The 26,899-nt window shown below is 45.0% G+C and overlaps 1 protein-coding gene across 1 annotated transcript; it reads left to right on the top strand.

Moving 5' to 3' along the window:
* Positions 1-15,909: 15,909 nt before the first annotated feature.
* Positions 15,910-18,142, top strand: LOC125415131 (60 kDa heat shock protein, mitochondrial). Its single transcript, XM_048457294.3, has one exon. It carries the CDS (start codon positions 15,962-15,964, stop codon positions 17,678-17,680), a length of 1,719 nt encoding a protein of 572 aa, XP_048313251.3. The 5' UTR covers positions 15,910-15,961; the 3' UTR covers positions 17,681-18,142.
* The last annotated feature ends 8,757 nt before the right edge of the window (positions 18,143-26,899 follow it).

The raw sequence follows: 26,899 nt of genomic DNA, 5'->3' as shown, positions 1-26,899 counted from the left end.
TGTGGCCCCAGGGAAACCTCACTTTTCGTGATTAGAAAGCAGTTGGAGGCAGGTCCACCACCTGCTACCCCCCTCCACACCTAATGTGAATACTTCTGCCCATGATCAGTATTCACATGACTTGTTACTAGTATATTTTTCCTCATCTTATATTTTTGAATATAATCTTATTCATTTCATGTGTATGTGTTTGCCCCTCATGCAAGTTTCTGTACTATGTACACACCTAATGCCCCCCCATGGGTCCCCCAAGAAGAGGGCATCAAAATCCCCTGGTGAGAATTAGAGCTGCCATGTGGGTTCAGTGAATTTGACCTGGTTCCACTAAAGAGTGGTCCGTTCTCTTAACTGCTCAGCCATCTTTCCAGCAACTGTTAAGAGAGTGAGTTAAGTTCCTCTAATTTTTCCTTGAAGACAGGACACCTTATAGCACTTGCATCTTTTTGTAGAAGACCAATAATGTGAGTTTTTATGTATTTGACTTTTCACCTGGTATCTAAAAATTTAGAATTTCTACATAGAAAGTCAGGTCTGGTGTTACATTATCAGATCTGGCTGCTTTGGAGGCTTGGAACAAGATCAAAGTTGAAAGCCTGCCTAATCTACAGAGTGAACCAAGGTAAGGATCTTTCAAATTTAGCAAGACCCTGTCTCAAAGATGGAGATTAAAAGATCGAGATCTTAATCATAGGGACACAGTCCTGAGCCTCATTTAAAATGAGACTTCAAGTATTGGGATTGTGTTGCATTCATTTGAGTTATTGGCCAAGGGGGTTACATAGAAGTCCCCAAACCACCAAGGATGTTGCTAAGGCAATGGGCTGCACTGCAGGGCACCATGGCCAAATTCATCCTGCAAAAACTCATTGTGCATGGAAAGGCAAGCTGGAGCCTACGTGGAACCTTCACTGTCGTGAATATTTCAGTGCAGGTGTGTGGGTCCACACGGGTCCAAAAAATGAAGACTGGCATTGAGAATAAACAGTCTCTGTAGCTGCAGGGGGCCCAGTCTCAGTGAAGTGAATGAAGTACCTTCCCTTTGCCTCTCAGCGTCTCTTCCTGTATTTACACTTTAGTAGACTTCTGTTGAGGCTTCTATCCGTTTGAGATACAGAACAATGTCAGGTGCAAATACTCGATTCATGAGGGACCAAGGTTTTCCAGGTTTCCTCTAAACCAAGTTTTACAGAGGCTTTGGATCCGTGGGAAACCAAGTCCAAGATTCACTAGAACAAAAGGTATTTGGTAACACAAAAGGACTAGGGGCTGTATGAAATCTCCAGAGCCAGGCCACAAATAACCCAGCAAGGTTTCCATGGCTAGCAAAGGTAATTTGGTATCCCTCTGGGTCAGAGGAACATTATACCACACTTTAAAGACACTAGAAAGTAGCAGTGGTGTAAGGAAGTACTCTGCATTCTACCAAGAATTCACCAACCCAGCCACAAGAACTTTGATCTAAGTTCTCTGCTGCCTTCAAGATATGCGAGGGACATGGTGGCACAGTCATTGTGGGAATAAGCCAACCTACCAACTCCTGACTTAAGGCTCATACACACTAGGACAGAGCCTCTATCTGACAGTCCTATGGTGACAAAGAACCAGAGACTAGATAGTACAGAGACATAGATTAAAAACCAAACACTGGTCAAAATAAATGAAACTTAATGATATTCTGCCATACTCAGATCAGTGCCTTGTTAAGAGAAGCAAAGCATCCTCCTGCAGTAGATGGGGAGGAGACAGACCTATATCCAGACATGAAGCAGAGTGTCCTTGGAACACATCTCTAAATAGGATTATCTTCATCAAATCCCTCCCCCTCAGCTCAAGCCCCATGGAAAAGGAACAGTTAAGATCCAGAAGTGAACAGGAGAACAAGGACCTCTGAATTAACTGAGCAAGGCCCATATGAACACGAGACTGAAATAGCAAGCACAGGAGCCCACGTGGTTCTGCACACCAGGTCTTTAGCCATGTGCACACGCGCACACAATAGCTTTCAGCTCAGTGTTTTACGAGAACTCCTGAGCATGTGAGAACCAAAGTCTTATTCTTGTGCTTGCTCTTGAGATCTTTCTGTTGAGTTGGCTTGTGCAGTTTCAGTGTGGTAGTTTATTATTGTTATGCTTGGTTGTTACCTTCTAGAATCCTGTTCTTTCCTAAGAAATTAAGGGAGTGGACCCAGGAGTGCAGGGGAGGTGGGGAGAACAGTAGAAAGGTGAAACTCAGATTTTTTAAGAAATCTTTAAAAAATATACATTTAGACCCCTTCGATGCCGAGATGTTGTCTAACATGCACAACTCCCTGGGCTTATGTTTATTAATACTGTACATGTTAATGGGCCCCACGAATTTCAATGACTCTTGTACAACATTTTACAGGGGGTTAAACTTTGATCTTTTCAAACTTAGCTCTAATCCTAGTGATGATTTCCAAAATCTAACTTTAGATTTACAACATGTTCCTAAAACCTTAATTACCTCACTCAGTGCTTTTCCATTCTGTTTTTAGAATAGAAAAGCCAACATTTATCCTTATATTTCTGATTTCTTTCAGCCTCTAAAGTCAAGTGAATTATCAAGTGTTGGACTCAGGGGGGTCACGGAAAAATGGGGACAGACAGAAGTCTAATAAACTAGAAGCAAACTTGATTTCAGGGAGATAAAACATCTTCATGGGGCACAAAAAAGCTTAATCAGCTGAGACCAGCCAGAGATGGATTTTAATAAGGCTGTGGCAAAGGCCGGTTTCTGAACCCAGTTTCTTATATGTAAGGTGTACCAAGCATTAAGTCTGAACAAAGGAATTTTTACTATTGAGGTAAAGCTCAGATACAGATTACCTTTAACTGAAAAAATTATAAACTAGTGTTTGTACTTAGCCTATTGTCTTCCTTGGTACTTCCCAGGTAGAATTTACTGAAGCCCTGTGCTCTCCCCTCCCTCACTTTTTGCTGCCAGTTTCACATAGCAGGGATCATGTGTAACCAAGGTCATAGCTCCATTTCCGAAAAGTTGACTCAGCTCATATCCGTAGGCTAGCTCTGTCTGCAGAGAAATGCTTTGGCTTTGTAAATAAAGCTATGGGTTTTAAAGCGAAGTAACTCACTGTTAATAGTTAATCTTTAAGCTGCTGACAGTCTGGTTCTGTTGACCAAGTCTGTTCTCATCCTCCTAGGTTTACCATCTTTATTTCTTGGTCCCGTCACAGCAAGCACAATGCGAATGGAGTCTCTCATGGACCCATCCTGCAAACTTAAGCTTAGAAGCCTTGTAACCATGAAAGTTGTGCTCAGATTCTAAAGATAGCAAATAAGATGTCAGTGCACATGCTCATAGACCAGCCAATGTAGAGCTGTTCTGACTTCTGAGGCCTCATTCCAAGGTGGTGGCAAACATTTATGCTAGGAAAGGATTAGTCTGCAAAGAAGCAGAGCACAGTTAAGTCAGCTTCTCAGAGTTTGAGCCTCTGGAAGCCAAGTGTTGGCTTGCTTCTGACCCAAGGAAGAATTGGGAGTTTGCTTAGATCCTTCTGGAAATTAGAGGCTTCCAACTTTTTCCAAATCTTTTTGTGGAAAAGCCTATCAAAATCACAGGGAAGGTGAAGACATTGTTTTCCCCGCTTTATTATTTCCCACACTCTGCAACAAAGGGATGCGAGACACAGGCTGACTACAGCTTTCTGGTTTTTTCCCTCTGAGAGCCTATGCTGTAAATTGATAGTGTTAGGGGATGACCCTAGGTCAGGCTGGTGCATTTCACCAAGGGTTGCACAGAAATGAAGCTACTTGGGAACTGTGAATGAAGAAAACCCCAAGGACTGAGTAGACCCCAAGGTCTGAGTAGACAATGCCTGTAAGACAGCTAAAGGTCAATGAGAAGGCAGCCTATTGCTCATTTAAAAAAATGTTAATCAAGAAGAGACCCATTCCTTAAGTCTCTAAACACTGCCCAGCAGCAGCATAGTGTCTTTAGTATGTTTAATATGTAGGGTAGGAGGGGGCTTTTTTTAGGATCAGCAAGTGGACATAGTGTGTGAAGTTTTACTCAGGAAATAGAAACATTTACTCCCCCCCATACAGGGCAGCCATGGTCAACCAAGTAAAGATTACAGGGTCTAATTCTATGAACTAACTTGTGGTTTTAAGAGTTGACTCTAATGGCTGCATCATGGAGACAGCTCAAGCTCAGAACAAACAGCCTCCCTTTGGCTACAAAGACAGGACTGCTCTTCAGCAGTGTTCCGTATTTTTCTAGCCCTCTAAGAACTGAAGTTGGGGCAGAGTAAGCTGGGAATGGTATGGAGTGTAGTTAGAATCTCAGGTTGAGTGTACAGCCCCCTCAGCCTATGATGTGCACTAGCCCTAAGATCCATATTGAAGTTCTCCATTGTCACAACTGCTGTGGGTACGCAGAAGACAATTCAAGTTTCCTGGGGAGGCTACGGTCTGACAGGAGGGGCCCAACGATACATTTCCTCCACAGGGATTATCTTAGATAAGATGGGGCCTAACCTTAAACCACCACCCACGATGTAGCCAGCGACCCTTTCCAACTCCAGATGCCCCTGCTCAGACTATGGCCTTTGAGTCAGGAGTGCTCAGCCTACAAACTGTAGCTACTTTTCCAGAAGGGCATACCATCATGTCTTAGAAGGACAGCTGCCAAGAGAACATTAAGGATACAAGGTATCAACACCACTGCTTAGGACGTCAGAACGTCCACTCCCTAAGGGAGTCTCCGCTACAGTCCTATTCTGCAGATTCAGTCTCCAGTGTCCTTTTTGCAGTCATTAGCATCCTTTGTAGGTGAGCATTTCTCAGTGCTTGAAGTAACACAAATGCCAGGTTGAGTGCAAAACAGCACAGGGTAGACCAGGACACCTCCGTTTCAGTTTGTCATCCGAAGACTGACCTACATATCAGAGGCAGTGGCTACTTAGTCACTTGAGTACATGGACCATGCCTGTAGTCCGAGCCAAGGGGACACAGGTTGGGGAGTAGGGTAAACACTCCTCCAAACACTCCAAGTTCTTAGGCATCAAGACTATGACAGAAAGGGAGGCAGATAAAAGGCTCAGAGAATTCGACAGTACAAGATGTCAGGCATGTACCCCCCACCAGACATCTTCATATACTTGTGGCAGAATGAAGAGCTCAGATGGAACTAAGTGCTGGATTAGACTTCCTGGCACAGGCCAAGAGCACCCCCTAAAAGGTTACTTCCCCCCTTTGTTATTTCACCCCTACATCTGTGGTGGCTAAACTTGCCAACTTGATCAGGGCAGGAACCCCCAAATGGGACACACCTATCAGGATTTCTCATTCCTCAAGGGGCAGAGGCCGTCTTGCCGGAGAATGTTTAGCTTCCAGAAGCAGAACGCAGTTGTGTCAACCTCAGCGGGAGTTTCAGCCCCTGGATACAAGTGCTGGCTTGCCGCCGACCCAAAAGTGAGCTGGGAGTTTTGGGCTTCAATCCCTCCGGGAAACTAAGGGTTTCCCCAACTATCAAAACGGAGTCCTGCCAAATCCTTCTGTGGAAATGCCTAGCTAAACCCTGGGGAAGATGAAGACATTCTTCTATGTTCTGTACTTCATTATTTCTCACTCTGCAAAAGAAAGCTACCGCAGGGGCTGCTAGGCTGTGGATGCCAGACACAGGCCGACCACAGATGTGGTTTTTTTTTGAGAGCCTGTGCTGTAAACGCTGGTGATGTTGGGGACTGCCCCTAGGTCAGGCAGGTGTGTTTCAGTGGGCCAAGAGGACTGGTGTGGGAAATTGGAATGAAGGAAGCAATGAAGGAAGGAGACCACACATTTGGATCGAGAGGCAGGCCTGAAGGACAGCTAACTATCAAGAGGTGGGCTAGAGATCAGTCTCCATTTGCATTCTTGTGATAAAATTCCCCTGGAGCACAAGTAGAATCCCCAACCCCACCCACACCACTGTGTGCTCCCAGAGTGTATAGACTGAACCGCAGCCACCCTTGCTGCACAGTAGGTTTTAGAGAAGGGGAGGAACCTTGGGCGGATCCTTTTGAAAGGCCAGTGAGCAATACTATTTATGCGAGTTTTTCCTCAGGAGATATAAACATCTGCTCCCACCATTTTGGACAGCAATAACCAGCCAAAGCAAGGAGCAAATCTAGTTGCCAGAGGATTTTAAGAACATGAGTTGACTAAACCGCATCACTGGGAAAAGTTCTTCAGAATCAGTAACTTTCCCCATGGCTGCATAGATGGGAAGATAAAAGATAGAATACATAACTGAAAAATACCTACCTCTCAAGCTACACAAAGCTCTGACAGAACTGCATAGAGTTTAGAGTTTGGTAGAGTACCCAATAGGGAGTGCCTGGGAACTCAGGTGAGGGCATCTTGGACCTGCCATTCTGTATGGACAGATCATGACACCCTATTGAGGGAACTAGAGTCGTCATTGTTTTAAATCATAAAAGTCATGGCTACCATGGTTAAGATGGTACTGGCTGGATAAGCCCAGAGACAATCATGCATCTATACCACTTGGGAGATCATGGATGAGAGGCCCACTGTATTTCCTCTATGGGTATTCCAGCAAATGAGTAGGGCCTAAACACCTATTATACCTAGAGGCAAGCCCTTTCCATCTCCAGATGCACCTGCTCCAATTATGGCCATTATGCTGGCCAGTTTTATGGCCATTTAATAACAATCTTCAGTCAAGAGGGAAGTTCAAATGAGAAAAGTCTCTATGAAGATCACGTTGCAGGCAAGTCAATAGGGAATTCTCCATTGGTGATCAATGTGAAAACCCATCCCATTGTGGGTGGAGCGCCACCCTTAAGCTTCCAAATCCCGAGTTCTAAGAAAGCAGGGTGAGCAAGTTATGAGGAGCAAGTCAAAAAAGCACCACCCGCCACCCACAGCCTCTTCCACCAACTCTGGCCTCCAAGGTTTCTGCCCTTTGACCTGACTTCCACATCTTCAGATGAAGTGTAAGCCAAATAAACCCTGTTCTACCCAAGTTGTTTTGGTCATGGGTGTTGTAATCACAGCAACAGTAATTCTGACAGTTGGTACCAGGATAATGGGGCATTGCTGTGTCAGTTCTAATCACATTTTGGAAGTATTTGTGTAAGGACTTTTGGAACTAGAAAAGGCAATGGGTGTTCAAATCTTGAGTTTTTCTGTGGGAGCCTGGAAGACAGTGTTGAGAGCAATCTAGACAATTGCCTTTCTTTAGAATTTCTAGAATGAAGTTTGAGAGTCACTTAAGAAGGGCCATTTGCTATTTTTTAAATTGAAAATCTTTTTGGTTAGATGGGGAAGAGACCAGCATTCAGGTGAGGCTTTGTGGAAATTTCTTCAGACTTACTACACAGAAATTGTATTTCAGAAGTGGCCAAGGTGGTTTCTCACACTGGAAGCCAAACTTGGTAGCCTAAGTCACCTAGGTGGTACTTGATTTTAAAGACATTGAAGGGTTTAGGAAAAGCAGCTAAGGCTAAGCATTGTGTAAGAGACCAGGATAAGCAATTAGAGAAGATGCGACCTCAGCCGGTTCAAGCCTCATGATTGAAGGGCTTGTGTAGAGGCTTAAGAACCATGAAGAGTGCCCAGGAGACTATTGGTGAAAGTGCTGCCCAGTTTCAACAGAAACACCAGCATTTGAGATACCAATAACCATGGACCACCACGAACAGCAGCAATGATGAATGGAGCCTGCCCAAGCTTAGAAGACAAGCTGTGTGTGCTGCAGAGGGTGGAGTCAGAGAAGTGACCCCCAAACCCCTTGGAGCACAGAAGGTCGTTGATTGATTCCAAATATTGGTCAACTCAAGACCATTCAAGTTTGGTTTCATCTTGATCTGATTGTGACTGTGTGACCTGGTTCTTTTGAATTTGATTTCATCAAAACCCATAGTTAAAAGACTAAGTTTTAATCACTTTGAACTGTTTCAGTTTGTAAAACTCAATTTTAAGTTTTAAGATGGCTTAGGTTGTGATGTATATCCAAAGACAACGCAATATAAGAAAACTGGCTTAGAAAGTGAAAGTATCAGGTTGGTAGAGTCAGTTGTGCTAGTTTATGTCAACTTGACACAAGCTAGATCAGAGAAGCCTCAGAAGAAAGATTCTCTCCGTAAGATCCAGCTGCAGGCAAGCTTACAGGCATTTTCTTAATTGGTGATGAATGGGGGAGAGGTTCAGCCTATTATGGGTGGCACCATCCGAGATGGTGGTCCTGGGTTCTTTAAGACTGAGCAAAGTCAGGAAGAGCAATCCAGGAAGCAACACGCCCCTTCATGGACCTTTATCAGGCTTCTGCATTGAGTGCCGTTCTTCCTTGATGAACAGTGTGTGTTGAAGCATGAACTAAATAAAACCCTTTCCTCCAACTTGCTTTTGGTCATAGTGCTTCATATCACAGCAATAGTAACCTAACCCTGGTTAGACAGTCAAAGCCAGGAGTGCTCAGAAGGCTGGCTACAGTGGCTCTTCTAGGACGGCATACATGGTTGCTTAACCACAGCTTCCAAAGGCGAGGACTTGTCTGAGGACACAAGGCCTCACTACTTCATCTTAGGGTGTCAGAAGAACATGAACTCCCAGGAGAGCACCTAGTATTATATCTGAAGATCAACACCCGCTCCAACACAAAGACTATCTCTAGGTCTTTGACCTTTGTAGGCAAAGAAGTCTCCCAGAGCACAAAGTAGCATCATAAGAGCCAGTGAAATTACAATATAGCATTAGGTAACCTAGAACACCTCACACAGGCAAATCTATGCAGGATATTTCTCACTATGTTGACTTGCAAATGCCACCATGGAGGCCCAAAACCCACAGGTCAGATGAAAATGTCAGCAGTCTTCAGAGACAAGGGGACACACGGGATTGGAGGCAGCAGGGGACAGACTCAAAGAGTCCTTACATCAACTTTCATGGATTCACAGGGATGGAGAGAATGATCATGGAAAAGCCAGATAAGACATGTCCTAGGCTTAAACAGTGGCCAAGAAAGTGTCGTAAGCATGTGTCTGAAGGTGTGATGAGGCTCTAGGTCATCTTCCGATAGCTGACAACTATGAACAGAGCTTAGATGGAACCCAAATGCTAGCTTAGGTTTCCTAGCAGAGACTAAGAATGTCCTGTCTAAGAGAACACTTCTAATTTACTTTCTCATTCCTTTCTTCCTCACATGCCAGTACAGAAGGACACAAGGTCTCAAAGGACAGAACAGCATGCTGCTGTGCCAGGCCATTAAGAGACACATCTGAAGATCAGGAGCTAGCTCATGTTACACACCAACCTGAGCAGAAATTCTCAGAATTCCATTCTCAAAGAGGCCTCCCATCCATCACATAAAACAGGCATGGGCACAAATATATGTTTCTCTAAGCACATACTTGGGTCCACATGAAGCTTCCCCTGTGCAGGCAATCTCATCACCACTGATTCTATGACAAGGTGCTTCGGGGATCAATTTGGATGCTGCCAAGACTGGCCAGAAGAATGCCCTCCGCTAGAAAGTGCCTGTATGAACTATGCCAACGAGCTTGCACCTTAGCACATACAAAAAGCTCCATCCCAGATGTTGCGTAGCAACTTTTATTTAGGTTCAGCCTGCCTCATTTCACAGCGATAAGCCATTGTGTGGCCCACAAGTGCCTCAGTTTCTATCTGGAGTCCGTTTCGACTTGCAACCTTTAAGAGGTTAAGCTTGCTTGTTCGTCTGAGAGTTATGACAATGTTCTGATTAAGCCCGTGGGAAAGAACATGAGCTAAAAAAACACGAACTGCTGTTGCAGTAGGGACACGTTGAGATAGCAAGGCTGCCTTTCGATTCAAGGATAGAATAGGTGGGTAATTTGACTATTCCTGTGCTTTGTTCTGTGCTTTTTGCCTTTGGTCTGCATGTCTGAAACTTCTGAAAAACAGGGCTGTTCAGCACTGAGACATCGACTCCATCCTATTTTTCTTAGTCCTCCCCGCCTTCAGATACCCCCCACCCCGCCTCTAAGCTGACTCGTTGGAGCAGGCTCCAATACATTTTGATGAGGCATTAAGGTTAAATGTGGAGTAAAAGGTCAGATGAACTGCTAACAGTAGGTATAGCCTGAGCTATCATTCCACTATGCTGAGAATGGAGACATAACCCTGAACCTTCAAAACACAGAACCCACTGTCCCTTTAACCCAGAGGCACAGTGACTAATTTCTTCAGTGAACACAAGGGAAAATGCAAAACATCTCCAAACTGGGGAGCTTTCCCCTCTAGCATGCCCTTCAAGCTGCACGCTCTGGGTGCTAACAGCTCCAGGCTCCGGAGCAGAGATGGGCCTTCAGCGTATGTGCTGTGTGAAGAGCTGAAGCTTCTTGGGTAACTGTACTGGTTTCCATCTAAGAAGCTGAGCATGGAGCTAGTCTTACACATTTTTCATGGTCTAAGTAGACTCATTTCTCCCTATGCAATTCCAACACCACCTTTTCTGGCAGACTAGAGTTCAGAATCAGCCTATAAAGTCCTTCAAAAAACTATGCACCTCTAGCAGTTAGCTACAAACTCCTAGGATCATCAGGAGTGGAGAAAGCAAGAAGCAGCTGGTACAGCAGCTAAGGGACAGGCTGAGCAAAGCTGGGAAAACTTGGCCTTTAGAAAGAGTGCGGTTATGTAAAGCCCACCCACCCTCAGTCTTGCCAACTGAACAGAGACGGCTGACCCCAGAGCTCATGCTCAGACCCCTGTAACCATGAGCCACCAGGGTCAAACTGGGATGCACTGTTACAAGACCCCTCTTGGCTCCCTCATTCAGTCAACCCCTCACCTGACAGAAGTAAAGATAGTTTTGCCTAAATGGGGATTACAAATTGCTCCTGAAAAGATTCCAAGAGGAGATTCTGTTGATTACCTAGGTTACAGAATAGGTTTACAGAAAATTAGGACACAAAAGGCACAAATTAGGAGACCGGTTACGGACTCCCGACAGAAATCTTTCACACGCTGCTGGGCAGCTGTAGACCTTTCTAGTAGGGATCCCATTAAGTGTGCCTTTATCAAGGGCAAAGAAGCTGCATATAAGCCAGAAAGTCAAATCGGTGGTAGAACAGAGTTCTTTCACTCCCGCGGCAGACTATTTGCTGCTTCAGGGCACGGGAGGAAAGTTGACTCATTTGTACCTAAGTTTAACTTTAAGTTTTTCATTTTACATACCAACCCCCAAGGTTCCTTCTTACATATCCTGTCTCTTCTTCCCACCTCCCATTCACTTCAGAGGGGATAAAAGCCTTCCTTGGGAAGTTGACAAAGTCTGTACCTAATTTCTTTAACCACACCCTTTACTCTGGTTCTCAGGATATCCAATCTGGAATCTTTTTGGCAATTTTCCTCTCCGGAGGTCCTCATTCTGGATAACGAGACCACCACAGGGCAATATCATGATACTGGTAAGGGTGAGCAGAGCGTTTTGAAAGGACAACTCCAGGAGGCCCCAAGCTTTCCACGATTAAGAGCAAGGAGCAGGGTACTATGATTTCACACACCTACAAGTGCTCAAAAGGTTGCCTCATATTGTAGTTATTACCCAAGTCCAAAAAGTTGGAGCCTCAATGCATTCTTATGTTGCTGCCCTATGTCGTGAACCTAACCAACCTTACGACATCACAGATTGACCACCGTTTCTTTGCAGGGTCTGTTGATCAGAAAGGCAAACACTGGGCAACCATGCAGAGAAGCTGTCCATCCCCAAAAGCAGCTATACTCAAGTCAGTCCTTGCCCCCAAGCAATACCATGCAACTCAAGCCCGTGAGTAGTGTACTGTGTGTTGAGACCATTTGGAGTTCTGGCCTCCAGCTGCTCTTCCCCGCTACAAATCTGATTTGAGTTACTGAAAGCTGTGTCAAAGTTGTTTACCAGCTCTGCTTCACAAACACGTGTTGCCTTGAGGATCAGAGGATAAGGTTTTCACCTGTTGGCCCACCTGACTGTTGGGTATATAAAAGCATCCATGGTGCTATTGAATAAAGAGCTTTTTACCAGTGACTAGAGGTCCATGTCTCTGGTTTGTGTGTTTCAACCTCCAGCCCCTTGCCCAAAGCATGGACGGGTGTTTGCACTGCACTGAGGGGTCTCAAACTAGGAAGTGGCTCTAGGAGCCAACACTTGACAGACCTTGGCATCCTCTCTACATCATGCAGAATTCAAGTTATGAGTCATTGAGGCTTCTACCCAAAAATTTCAAAGGAAAGCCTGGGAGCCAGGTCATGTAACGGGGCAGAATTCTCTGCAGGAAGCCCCTGAATAGCTAATGTGTGAATGTATGAACAAGGCCTAAGCTGCATTACAGATTGCAGGATGTGAGAAGCTCTGATCATGGATTCTAACCTTAGACTTGAGCTTTTTTGGGCTCTTAGAGGTGAAGTAAAGGTATCGTGCATGAGGATGGACTTTTTGGGAACAAGGCATGCCGTGGTTTACCCACAATTGTTTCCACAGGCTCACGTGTTCACTGTTCGGTCTCTGCTGCTGCAACCTGGCAGATGGTAGGAACTTGAGTTAGAATCCAGCTGCAGGAAATGGGTCGCTAGAACTGTCTTGGGGCAGGTCATTGTCATTTGTGGCATAAACAGTCCAGTGCTATCCATCCTAGAAGTATCCAGATCTCTCCCCACACAGCTTCAATTAAGGTGGGCTATGCTCCCGATCTATGGTACAAAATAGTAAAATAGTTGCCGCACACACAGGTCAACACAGGCATTGTGCCCCATTCTTCCTGGTGTAACTCCGAGAAGTCAGGCAGGGCTTTACCCAGAAAAACGTCTCTGAAGCTCTTCAGCAGTGGAGTTTTACCAGATACACTGATAACAGGTAAGCAGCCAATTTCAGTGCCAAGGAGAGGTATGTGTGGGGGAAGGTAGCCACCGAGGCTTAAACACAGGCCTGCTCAAAAATAGCAGGCCGCATTTGTAGCACCTAGGAACTGCATTCTCTGCTAATGGGCTACTTAGCCACAGGTGAAACACACCCCTTTGTCATGCCCACACGAGGGAGGCCAGGTGCCTTCCTGGAAATCAAGGGATTAGTGGGCAAGGCTGTGTGTGGACAAGAGCCCAAGAAACTCAAGAACTAGGAGCTACCAAGGAGGTCCAGTCTAAATTAGTTTTGCCCAAGTTAAAGAATTGAAGTGCCCAGTGGTCATAAACTATCTTCTACTGGAAGCAAGAGCTGGTAAACCCTCCATGAGTCAAGTTTCCCTCTAGAGCATAGAAGGGCTACCATGAATGGCCCCTGCACTGGCCATCTTCCAACAGAGCCCTAGAGCCACACATGGGGAATGCAGGTGCCCCTTAAGACATCCATGTGATAACTATAGTCCATTACCTTTGATCCTAACATTGCACACTCCCTGAATGATTTGGTTCCCTGACCTGAAAAGCAGTGAAGATCAGATTGGAGTTATGGCTAAGGTTAGAGGCAGCAAAGCTAACTCCAATGTAACTCAAATGGTAGTTCCTTAATAAGACAGAAGGCACCCCAAGAATCCTGCTATATATCCTTTCATCCCTTGAAGTAGGAGAAAAAAGCAGAACACTAGACCTTTCAAGTAAGAGTTCTGTTTGTGATTGAAGCAGTGAAAAGCTCTTCCTTGTCCTATATTCCTGCAAACCAAGGTTTCTAATTGTGAGTTCCAGTTTGTCCTGTGTTAAATCCTAAAGAACAAGTTTTGTTCTGTGTTAAGTCCTTGCAAAACAGTTTTGTAATTAAGTTCGTGCTTGTTCTATGTTAAGCCCTAGTTAAGGATAAATCCCTGTTTGTCCTATCTTAGGTCCTTATTAAGGAAGGTTTGTTTGAAATTAAGAGTTCCCGTTTCCTAGGTCTGATGTAAACGCCTTGCAAACCCCATTCACTTTCTGGGGATCCTTGTTTTTCCTTTTCTCTCATTGTACCCTAACAATGTATTAGCCACCGACCGTCTTGCCCCTGTGAATACCCTTCTATGAGATTTCAAGAGGCTAGCAGCGGCTGCTCTCAAATCCCGACGTAGGGTGAGGCAGCCAGTTGGTCAGTCATAGAGCGCCCCTCAGTTCGCTTTAACTAGACATTCGTGGGCTCGGATCTTTCCCTCAAGTCTCAGGTTTAAACAAGTCTCAACTAGAAAGTCTAGATTCAATTTTAAACAGCAGTGCTTCACTCTAGCTTGGGGCAGGGAATATGGCCCCATTTCATAGAGAAACTACTGACTAGGATTTAGTTATCCTCCGAGAAAAGATTACAGAAAACTGTTTAAGTCACGAGAATAGAAGCCCGTTTTGTTTCCAAAAAGATTCCAGATGCACAGTAGAGTAGTAAACTATTCTGTCATTTACCTGTCATTCTGTTTGGGGAGTTGAAGGCTTTTAAGGTGTGAGAGTTGAGGAAACTACAGTCCGGAACAGCTTCCACTCGCGGTAAGCTTTATCACCTGTGGCCCCCACAACCAAGCCACCTAACTCCCCCTCCTTCCCCCTCACAAACGACACTCTGCGCTAATAGGGACTGAGCCACAGCGGGGGTCATTTATATTTCACAGCTGATGAGCTGCCATTTTGGCAGCTGAACTTCAGGGTCATTTTAACTTGCTTAATGGGTTTCTACGGAAAGGCTCCGTTTAAGGTCTTGAGCTCATCCCTCATTTAATCCTCAACGACTGGAACAGGAGTAATAAAATAAAGGATCAAATGAACCCCGTGGTGCCTGCCGGGCATAGGCTAAACAACCTTCCCATCATGAGGATAGCATGGATTTAAGGGGAACACAGGAAGAAGACGGAAAAGATCCCACACCAGAACTACCTCTCCCTTGTGTGCAAATCCTCTCCCAGGGCTGCAAACCCTCATAACCCGGTTCCGGAGTCAAGAGCAGCCAGTTCCCTCACCCAGGACTACGGGGGATCTAAGGCTTCCCCCACCCCGTATTTTTGAGATTGTGGTTTAGAGATCTCTCCCTTTGTTTTCCTTCCACCAAACCCTGTCACGCACCCTTTTCCCCACCTTCAAAATCATGGCCTGAAGTCTTTTGAATCTTTCATCCGGCCTCCACCCTCCCCCACTCCCAGGTAAGGAAAAGCTTCTTGGCTCTAAGAAGCTGACTCAGACGTTTATGTAATTCCCAGTGACTTTTCTGAAAGAGGAAGAGGGAAGGAAAGCTTTTCGGTGAGGAGGGAGAGTTACAGGTTAGAGAACACTTCGGAGAACTAAGCAGTTTGTGGTCCTTTGCGGACCACAGGGAGGTGAAGGCAAAGGGAAGCTGCCAGTACAGCAGTTGGAAGGAAGAGCGAGCAGGTACAGCAGGAAAGAGTTTTTTCCCCCTAGCAAGAGTGAAGATGTGGAAGTCGGACCACCTCAGCCTGTCCTCTGTGGCATAGCTAACTGTGCCCAGAGCTCACAGACGCCCCTTCTCCAAGAGCTTACTGGAGTGGGCAGGGCTTCTTCCGTGCCTCAGTGTCCTTTTTATAGACCCTCTTCCTCCTCCCACCCCCTAATTAGCATAAACATTGCTCATTGGCTGAGTTCTTCCTTGCCCACCCATTGCTGGGGCAGCTGGAGCCTTTCTCGTCCATCAAGACCTGCTGCACCACCTGTAGGTAAACTCAGGCTGAGGGCCTGGCAACTAATCCAGGGAGACCACCCTTTGGCTTGGAAACCTGTGGCATACCTAGCAGGTGGGGTGAGTGGTGACACTCACCCTTCCTAAGCTGGGGGAGAGTTGAAAAAACACAAACATCGCCCGTTTCCAGGGGGAAAAACTCAGTCTATAAGCCTGAGGCATGGCTTAACTGATGGCGCTACATGCTTGCCCTTCACCTTAACAAAGTCCTCAGGAGCTCAGCTGCGGTGTAGATGCCCATTTGAAAAGCACCTTTAAAAAAACGCCTTGGCTCCCACTCGCCGCCGACGGCCTGCTTCGCCTCGTGCGCTCCCGCCGACGCCCCGCAGAAATGCTTCGACTACCCACAGTCCTTCGCCAGATGAGACCAGTGTCCCGGGCACTGGCTCCTCATCTCACTCGGGCCTATGCCAAAGATGTAAAATTTGGTGCGGATGCTCGAGCCTTAATGCTTCAAGGTGTAGACCTTTTAGCCGACGCTGTAGCTGTTACCATGGGGCCAAAGGGAAGAACAGTGATTATTGAACAGAGCTGGGAAAGTCCCAAAGTAACAAAAGATGGGGTCACTGTTGCAAAGTCAATTGATTTAAAGGACAAATACAAAAATATCGGAGCTAAACTTGTTCAAGATGTTGCCAATAACACAAATGAAGAGGCTGGGGATGGCACTACCACTGCTACTGTTCTGGCACGTTCTATTGCCAAGGAGGGCTTTGAGAAGATCAGCAAAGGGGCTAACCCAGTAGAAATTCGGAGAGGTGTGATGTTGGCTGTTGATGCTGTGATTGCTGAACTGAAGAAACAATCTAAACCTGTGACAACCCCTGAAGAAATTGCTCAGGTTGCTACAATTTCTGCAAATGGAGACAAAGACATTGGGAACATCATCTCTGATGCAATGAAGAAGGTGGGAAGGAAGGGCGTCATCACAGTGAAGGATGGGAAAACCCTGAATGATGAGTTAGAGATTATTGAAGGCATGAAGTTTGACAGAGGGTACATTTCCCCGTATTTTATTAACACATCAAAAGGTCAGAAATGTGAATTCCAAGATGCCTATGTTCTGTTGAGTGAAAAGAAGATTTCTAGTGTCCAGTCCATCGTACCCGCTCTGGAAATTGCCAATGCTCATCGGAAGCCCCTGGTCATCATTGCTGAGGACGTTGATGGAGAAGCTCTAAGCACGCTGGTCTTGAACAGGCTGAAAGTGGGTCTCCAGGTTGTGGCAGTCAAAGCGCCAGGGTTTGGGGACAACAGGAAGAACCAGCTTAAAGATATGGCTATTGCTACTGGTGGTGCGGTGTTTGGAGAAGAGGGGTTGAATCTAAACCTTGAAGATGTTCAAGCCCATGACTTAGGAAAAGTTGGAGAGGTCATTGTCACTAAAGATGACGCCATGCTTTTAAAAGGAAAAGGTGACAAGGCTCAAATTGAGAAACGCATTCAGAAGATCACTGAGCAGCTCAACATCACCACTAGTGAATATGAAAAGGAGAAGCTGAACGAGCGGCTCGCAAAGCTCTCAGATGGAGTAGCTGTGTTGAAGGTTGGAGGAACAAGCGATGTTGAGGTGAACGAGAAGGACAGAGTTACAGACGCTCTCAATGCCACCCAAGCAGCTGTGGAAGAGGGCATCGTGCTAGGAGGGGGCTGCGCCCTGCTTCGCTGCATCCCAGCCTTGGATTCCCTGAAGCCTTCTAATGAGGATCAGAAAATAGGTATAGACAGTATTAAAAGAGCACTCAAAATTCCCATGATGACTATTGCTAAGAACGCAGGTGTGGAAGGGTCTTTGATAGTCGAGAAGATTCTGCAGAGTTCCTCGGAGGTTGGGTATGATGCTATGCTCGGAGAATTTGTGAACATGGTGGAAAAGGGAATCATTGATCCAACAAAGGTTGTAAGAACTGCTTTACTGGATGCTGCTGGGGTGGCCTCCTTGCTAACGACGGCAGAAGCTGTAGTGACTGAAATTCCTAAAGAAGAGAAGGACCCTGGAATGGGCGCCATGGGGGGAATGGGAGGGGGAATGGGAGGTGGCCTGTTCTAATTCCTAGAATAGCGCTTTGCCCTTACCAATGAACTGTGACAGGAAGCTCAAGGCAGCTTCCTCACCAAACCTTCAGAGAAGCCCCCTGAAGAAAATGAAGAGAAGGCTGGCTGATCACTATAACCGTCAGTTACTGTTCCCATTGACAATACATAATGGTTTATTGCTGTCATTGTCCATGCCTACAGATAATTTATTTTGTATTTTTGAATAAAGACATTGGTACATTCCTGATACTGGGTGCAAGAGCCATATACCAGTGTCCTGCTTTCAGCGTGAGTCACCGAGGCTGTCCTGCTGGTCCGTCCGTTATGGTCAGAACTGTGACACTTGTGTCACCAGCCGAGAGGTCAGCAGCAGCCTTTCTGTGGGGCGAGGGTAACTGTACAGAGTAGAGAAGAATACAATTATGTGACAAGCTTTGTGTAATAAAATTCTGTTTAAAGTTCAAAAAAAAAAAAACCGCCTTGGCTCCTCAGAGTCTTTGCCGAATCCCCACAGCTTTCAATTCAAGTTAAACTTTGCCTCGTTAGCCAACGTGATATACCCGTGAAATTTAAATTTTATATTTTCCACATAGATGTCACATCTCACATGACACATCCTCATATCTTCATAGTAGCTTTCCAGGCATCAAATCGGACTTTAAAATTTACACACACACACATGCACACACGCACACACACACACACACACACGTAAAATAATAAAAAAGAGACCAAGAAGTTGAAGGAGAACAAGAAGAGGTATATGGGAGAGTTTGGAGAGAGGAAAGGGAAGGGAGAAATGATATAATTAGAATCTTGAAATAATTTTTAAAAAATACACAGTTTTGTAAGTTATTTTAATTATACAAATTTATGAGCTTCCAGATGATGCTGTGATTCATGCATACAGCATGTAATGATCTAATTACGGCCATTAGCATTTCATCTCCATAAACATAGTTTATATAAGGTTAACATGTAATCGTTGTTTGTATTTATAGGATATAATGTAATTATTTTGATGCAATTATACAATGTATAAGAAACAAGTCAAAGTAAAGTTGCTATAGCTTAATCATGATATGTTTGGAGTCACTGAGACTCTCTTTTCTAGCTATAATATGTAACATATAATAAAGTACAGATGAGGTTACTGAGGCTTGTTCATACTGAGCTACAGGACTTAAGAACTTCATTCTCACGATATTGTTGCACTTGCTTTCTGAGTCCTCACTTTGGCCCCACTTCAGTCTTTAAAATCACTATCATCATGCCAATCAATGTCTCTAGTTATTTATACATAGAGGGAACCTGTAGAATTTGTCTTCCTGCCTGCGACTTACCCCCATTTACCACAGTGCCTTCTAGGTCTAGTCTCATTTGCTGTAAATAGAAAGAGAGGGGTATTGTTTCTATTTCTTAATGGTTGAATATATTCCGTTATGTTCATAAGCCATGTTTCCTTTGTCCATCATTCCCTTGATGAGTATGTAGAACCATTCAATATCTTTGTTATTCGGTACAGGGTTGCAACTAACAGGCAAACAGGAAACATGTAGGATAAGGTGAGGAGCCAGGGTTTGGCTTAGGGATGGAACACTAACCTAGCAACTACATTTACAAATAAAAGATAGACCCAAGAATTCCGGCAATGTGCTGAATTGCCTCTGGATTACCTTCCAGTGGTGGCTGCCAGACAGGCATATGCTCGTCCTTTGGGCTAGCCCACAGTGGGACATCACAGAGAGTTCCACAAATAGCCCCTTCCACTGGGGCTCTACTTCTTAAGTAAGTAAGTAAGTAAGTAGGCATGCTTACTGCTGCCTAGAACTTCTGCATCTTTCCTTGATGCAGTCTACCCAGAAGAGCAAAGGCAATGAAGACTGAATAAGTCTTGACCCCAAGATAGGGACAACAGAGCAATCTTGGATTAGTTGGAAGTACCAAGGTCATGGAGAGGAGCAATTGTGATAGAAGCCTTGAAACCTAGTGATTACATTCTGCGGTTGGGGGGGGGGTGTCAGAACTTGTTGAAGAGGTGACAACATCGTACATCTTCATATTACAGACTGAGTGTGAATGTGTGAGTGTGCACGGGTGTATAGATATGCATACCTCTTCATAAGACAGCAGGGGTCTTGCTTTGTTACTCTATCCCTCCTTCCTATTCACTCGAGACAAATTCTTTTCTAAACTTGGGGTTCACTGTTTGGGGCTAGGCTAGCTGACTGACTAACAAGCCTCAGCCATCCTCTTGACTCCCTTCTAACCCCAAACCTCAGCACTGTGGTTTTGGGTATGTGAAGCCACACCTGCTTTTATTGAGGCACCGGAGATCTGAACTCAGGTTCACATGTTCGTGTAGGAAAGGGCTTTTCCCCAGTGAGCCATCTCGTGTGGCCCCTTGTATCCCTAGCTTTTTACTCAGCTCATAAACCAAGAACTTAAAAGCAACTCATTCAGAAAATTTAAGGGCCACTTTGCAAAAGCATATGAAGCTACCTTAGGCATAATTTAGGTTGAATGAGTAGGATTATTGAAGCAAGTCATTTAGGAGTGGACCAGCCTCACCTCCATTCCCTTTGATTTCAGACTCCTTCCACACAAAAGGAACTGAGTTTACCCTCAATGTTTACTTGGAGGATTTGCTCAAAACTGTTTATTTAGAGATGTTTAAGTTTTCTTGCTAACCTTATACCAACTGATACAAGCATTTCAAAGTCTTCACTCAGTTTTGTGTAGAGGCCCTCCTGTCATTTCCACAGTCATACTGGGATGTCCAAATGACCATAGGATAGTTCTGGATAGAGGTGACTTGGAATATGAAGCTACTGCAGTGACCAATGTGACACCATACTGTTCTGATAATATGCTGACTCCAGTTTGTGTTTGAACAGGCCCTTTTCTTTTCCTTTGCTTTTTCCAGACAGGGTTTCTCTGTGTAACAGTCCTAGCTGTCCTGGAACTCACTCTGTAGACTGCACTGGCCTCCAACTCACTGAGATCCACCTGTCTCAGCCTCCCAAGTGCTAGAATTAAAGGTATGCACTACCACCATCCAGCAATCGGGCACTTTTCAACTTCCAGTGCCCTGAACAGTCATGTCCACTTTGGCAACACACTTGGCAATTTCAATTACCCTGTGCATGGTCCAGTTGTGTAACTGAAATAGCTGGTGTGTTTTGCCAAAAGAAATGCTACAAGGGTTCCCTGACCTTTCTTGAGAGTCAGTGTGATTTGTCTGACTTGTGCATTGGTAAATGCAGTGTCCCTGAGTTTCCATGCCAAGAGTTCTTTGGTAGTAAGAGCTTGCTCTAGATTGCTGGCTTTAACAAAAGACTCTCATTTGGCTTTCTATGCATGGGATTTGTAACTTCCTTGCCTGTACTATAATACTATGCACTGAGCTGTTTTAGGTTCCCTGGTTGATAATGAAAATCCAAAGCCAGATAAGATGAGACTCCTAGCAAAGGGGAATACAGAGCCTGGGGGATGAAGGGCCTAAACTGGTTCTCTTTCCAGTGGTGGAATTGGGATGCCAATCCAGTCACAATACCCTCAACCTACAATTTGTCCTGCCTACAAGATGTGCTAGAGTAAAAGTCATGCAGAAATTGTGGAAGTGGCCAACAGATGATTGGTCCAGTTTGAGACCCATACCATGAGAGGTAGCTGACCCCTGACACTTCCTGGAGGGCCATAACCTAGAGACTGGATAGTCCAGAGATCCATGATAGCATCAAACACGATTGACCAAAAAAAAAAGTGACTGAAATGATTCCTAATGATATCCTGCTATATTCACTGATTGGTGCCTAGCTGTTATCATCAGAGAGACTTCATTCAGCATCTGATGAAAACAGATGCAGAGACCCACAGTCAAATATTAGGTGGAGCTCAGGAGTTCTGCAGAAGAGGCAGAAGAAGGATTTTAGGAGCCAGAGGGGTCAAGGACACCGCAAGAAAACTCACAGAATCCACTAACCTGGTCTTATAGGGTCTTACAGAGACTGAACCAACAACCAGGGAGCCTGCATGGGATGGATGGATGTCCTCTGCAAACATGTTACAGTTGTGCAGCTACTTCTTCTTGTGAGACTCCTAATAGTGGGAGCAGGAGCTGTCTCTGACTCTGTTGCCTACTTTTGGAACCCTTTCTTCCTATCAGGTTGCCTCATCCAGGTTTAATAGGAGAGGAAGTGCCTAGTCTTACTACAACTTGATCTGCCATAGATGAATGATAGCCATGAGAAACCTGCCCTTTTTTGAAGAGAAACGGAGGAGGAGTGGATGGAAGAGGGATGGGGTGGGGGGAATAGTTGGGAGAGGAGGAAGGGGAACTTCACTCAGGATATAAAAACCAAAGTAACAACAACAGCAACAGTAAAAATAATAAAGAAGATGAGCCCACTCTGGCTTAAGAATCAGGGTCCATGGACCTTATAATTTTCTGTTAACAGAATTGAATTTTGGTAAATTGGTTAAACCTTCTGCTTCTCAGATTCTTGGGATGTATGTGAACCATATTTCTTTCCTTAAAATGTGTATTTTGGTTTTAATTATGTGTATTTGTCAGGGTGGGGTGTGTAGATATCCACAGAGGTCAAAGGTGTCAAATTCCTCCCAGAGCAATTAATCTTCTGGCGTGAGTGCTGGGAACTGAACTTAGACCTTCTACAAGAGTAGTACATGCTTTTAACCACTGAACCGTCTCGCTAGCTCCCTCCCAGGTCACGTGATTCCTAACATTACCCAAATCGACTGTTAGAGTCCATGAATATTTGAAATTTCACAATTAGACATGATTAAGGTCAATTTCACTCTTTATAAAAAATTAATAAAAATTCAGAGAAATGGTGACTCTTTCTTGCTCAGTTTTTGAAAAATGAGTCATTGGGATAGCGTTATCCAGGAGATCAAAAACCCTGGATGTTGTTTGCTGGTCAGATGAATTATAAAATTATATGTTTCATCTTAGAAGAAAGAAAAGGCATTAGATTCCTTTATAGACAGTCAACAGTGCGGTTGTGTGGCAACTAACAGGCAACTGAGAGGCGTGGATGGCTTTGACAGCCCAAGTGTGAGTGGTGGATGGTGTGTGATCTTGGATGGGGTCCACTGTAACTCTGCCCAGCCCCAGTCCTGCTGAGACAACCACCTTGCCTTCCTCTGTGCCATCTGGGTCAGCTGGGGCATGCTTTTCTCACTCTGCACCCCACAGCTCTGTCCTTGGTCCTATTGGCTGGCTACGGTTTGTGGGGTTGGAAAATGCTCTCCACTGCCAAGGGTACTGGGTAATGTTCCAACTGAGCCAGCAAGGATCTAGAAACAAATATAGAATCAACCATGATTTATCTAGTGCCTGCTGGGTTTCAGTCCTTGGAGCTTTAAATATACTGTCTCACACCACCCAGGGATATAGTCGTGCATGGCAGACTGATAATTGAGAATAATCTTTCAAGTAGCTAAAGCCAGTAGTTTCCCGACATTTTTAATAGATCTTTTTGTCTTATTTCAAATGAAACCGTACGTGGGTATTTCTTCACACACCTCATTAACTCTTGTACTTCAATTTGATTTGTGGGTGACCTACCCAGCAGTTATTGGCTCTGTGCTAAGAGCAAAAAGCCTCAATGGAAGCCAGTCTTGCCCTCAATGTGGTGACTCTCCATCACTCTGTTCAGGGAAGGCTAAAGGAGCATTCTGGGAAGAGTTTCTTTCCATGCAGGGAGAAGTCTAGTGTAAGGCACTTTCCTTTCTTCCCCTGGATAATAGGTGGGTATTTGAAGAATGGTATTGTCTTGGGCTGGACGCAAAGGCACACAGCATGGCAATGCATTAGAAAGACACAAAGATCACGTTAGTCTTTGACATTAGCATTGGCTCACTGATCTGGCAATCATTAGGTCACTTTTTAGCTTTAAATCTAGTGGCTAGATAATTTTGGACCTGGAGTCTGATGACAAGGAGTTCAGATCCTCCTCCTTGGGGAGGGCACCTCATGGAGCCTACCAGGCTTCTGCCTTCGGGTTGGATACTGAGGCAACTGGAAGGACTGTGCAGGGAATTTCTCAGTCATGAGCTGTGGACAGTGTAGCTCTGTGCTATCTGTATTGGTTATGTTATTCTATTTTTATTTCAACACCGGAACATGACTTAATTTCACTGTGGTCAGAGGGTATGGACTAGTTAATAATTTCATCTTCTTGAAGGTTTTATTAGATAGTACCTGGCCAAAGTACCAACTGTTTCCCATATATAGGAGGTGATTATTCCAGTTTGTTATGCATTCTAAGAGATCGGCTATATTGGTGTAATCTCTTTATTAATTTGTCTCACTATGTAGCAGAATCAAAACGTGTTTCTCTTGCTCGGAAGCAACTGTAGTTAATATGCTTAAGTTTTGATTCTTTCTTATGTTGTGATGCTGGGGACTGAACCAGGACCTTATGCGTGCCAGGCAACTGTTCTTCTCCACTCTTGGCTAAAGGTGTCTTTTTAATTGTACCAAAGACACTACAGTCATATGATTATTTGCAAGATAATCTGTGCAGGGGAGAGAGGGCGGAGAGAAACTCTGCAGTGTATGCTCTTGGGTCCTACAAATAGAAACGTCTTCTACAAAAAGAAATTTAACCTCAAAGGTTTGCTCAATAAATAAAGTGCTTGCTTTGCAGTCGTAGTGACTAGAGTTTGAAACTCCAGAAGCTGGAGAAGCCTGGTCCAGCGGCCCCACCTGCAATCTCAGCGTTTGGAAATTGAAGATGGGATAATCCCTGGAGTAAATTGGGTAGCCAGGCTAACCAAATCTGTGACCTCTGGGCTCAGACCCTGCCCCAAGAAATAAAGACTAGAGCAGAGCGATTGAAGAAAATACCTGGCACTCTGATCTCTACATACAGGCCCCCACACTCACATCCTTACTTCGAGAACATGCATATACACTTGCACAAACCAAGTGTATATGCATACACAAGGCAAAAAAAAAAAAAAAACCTAATAGGGTTTATCCTGAAAGAAAAAGCCAGCGTGATCTTGGCAAAAAGTTACAAGGTCATCATGACCGGCAGGAATCATGGGCATCGGGGTATGCAATGTGCTTGGTGCTAGAGGATGGGAAGGGGTTGCAGAGGGTGCCGGTGGGAGGGGCTAGGCAAATGGCATCGCCGAAGATGGCTACATGTGATTGGACAATAGATTCTGAGACAGAATGCCAATACCGCGAGTGGAAATGGAAGATGGGCATTGGACCGTCCATGAAACCACGCAGGCAACAAATTTTACCCGGTAGGTAAAGAAAGAGGAATCTCCGCGGGTATGAATTGAGGGGTATATCGTGTTTCCTCTGAGTTGGGGGTTGCCAGCGGCTCCGTGCCCTGTCTCAAAGTATTTTTCTTGTCACTGCATCCAAACCCCTGATAGGCACAGCTTAAGAGAGGTGACGTTTATTTTGGTCCAGAGCTTCGGGCGCTATCAACCCATAGTGTGGAGATGGCAATTGGATGTTCATTGGTGGCTCTCACATGGTGATGGGAGACGGTAGCACGGCGTGTTATATTTCTGGAAGGATTTGGAAGCAAAGGGAACAGGACCAGAGCAGGGAGCGGCTTTAACTCTGAAAGCATCACACCTGATTGTTAAACATTTTTAGTATCCACAGGGCTGCCCATTAAGCAAAAGCTTCAGCTGCAAGGGCCTAGCTTGAGGGGGCTCTGTTCCCTCAGGCACCAACGCTTCTCAAAGCTACTAAGGGAAACTTTAAATATAAAGAACTCACAAATCAAGGTTTGAGGTGGAAGGCTGCTAGCTCAGAGAGGCTGTATAGCAAGCAGGTGACTTTCTCACTTTGCTGGCATCTTCCAAAGAACCCACCATCCTTCTCTCCACCCCCACTCCAAAACCCTTGTTACACCTGGTTCCTCCTTACTCCTTGTCAGCTACTTGCTGACTCAGCCTCCTGCGCGGGCTCATTTTATTCAATCAAACACATCTTTGAATTGTTAACAAAAGCAGTAGGAAAAAAATGCAGCACACTTTTAAACTTATATTCCTTCGGGACCCGTGATCTCTAAAAACTTTCTGGAGCCCAGGTGTTCGAACATATGAGCCTGTAGGGGACCATTTCAGACTTCAGTCATAAGAGCGCTTGTGCAATTGAGAAGAGATAAGCCAATTTGAAGTGCTTTCTGGTCGGGAAAATCTGCAAGATCCAATCTGGTGTGTCTCTGTACGGAGACAGAGGGTGCCTGTGTAAGCATCAGTCAGTACCTTAGGGTTTCTAGGTGGCTCAGAAAATGCGTACACTCAGATGACCCGTGTAGCTTCTGTCTGTTTACACAACTGAGAGAACTGCCAAGTGACTGATGGTAACCTGTAGCCCTCACAGGTGGGTTGTCCTGTCCTGGAAAGCAGGTGACCTGCTTCCATGTGGAATTTGTGTAGGGAGCACCCATGCCAGACTTGGAATGGAGTCAAACTCTGGAAAATGAAATTCAAAGCATGTGATTGTGTCATAATCCAACTCTCTTAACAGAAAGCTGCAGAAGGGAAAAGATCACAGTGCATATAGCATTAAAAGCACAGAAGTGGATAGAAAGGATGTTTGGTGCTGGCTCAGAGAAGAGTGATTTTGTTTCTAAGGCCATGGTCGATTACTATAAGCAATCTGCAGAAGGAATGGACAATCTTATATAATCTGGGTATAAAAATGGCGATTAGCCTTTCTAAGTACTTTCTGTGTGTCAGGTGTTAACGTCCTTTCTGTTTGGGTGGGGTTGAGGGTAGTTACCTTGGGATTTTGATTCACTTAGCTAGAGTCAATGCCAAGCCTTCAAGTGGCAGAACTGGGGTCAGAACACAGCAGCCTGAAGACCCTCCCTTCCCTGTCATGATTTTTATCTCTACCTCATACCAATCAAATGAAACACACAGAATCTTAATTACTCCCAGTAACATTTTAAATGTCATTAAAGTGGAGTGAGTGTTCAGAGAATACCATAGACAGAGACAGGAGGAGGTAAACCCTAATTCACACACAGGCTTTGGACAGAGACAGGAGGAGGGAAACCCTAGCTCAGAGGCTAGGGCAGGTGAGGGCACGGGGACTCCACTAGCCCTGGGACTTCTTTTGTAGAGTCACCATTTGAGCACAACGCTGTAACATAAACGCGATGTCTGGTGCCTGGCTCCTCACAGAAGTTCAGTGCACATCAGATCATTGCTCACCCTTTCA

This window comes from Myodes glareolus, chromosome 19 (assembly GCF_982192425.1).
Source record: "Myodes glareolus chromosome 19, mMyoGla1.1, whole genome shotgun sequence".
In the NCBI taxonomy this organism is placed as follows: domain Eukaryota; kingdom Metazoa; phylum Chordata; class Mammalia; order Rodentia; family Cricetidae; genus Myodes; species Myodes glareolus.
Note: the sequence above shows the minus strand (reverse complement) of the source record. Positions and strands in the feature narration are given on the sequence as shown.

Coding starts and splice junctions, on each gene's coding strand:
- LOC125415131 (XM_048457294.3), top strand. CDS start 15,962: ATGCTTCGACTACCCACAGTCCTTCGCCAGATGAGACCAGTGTCCCGG.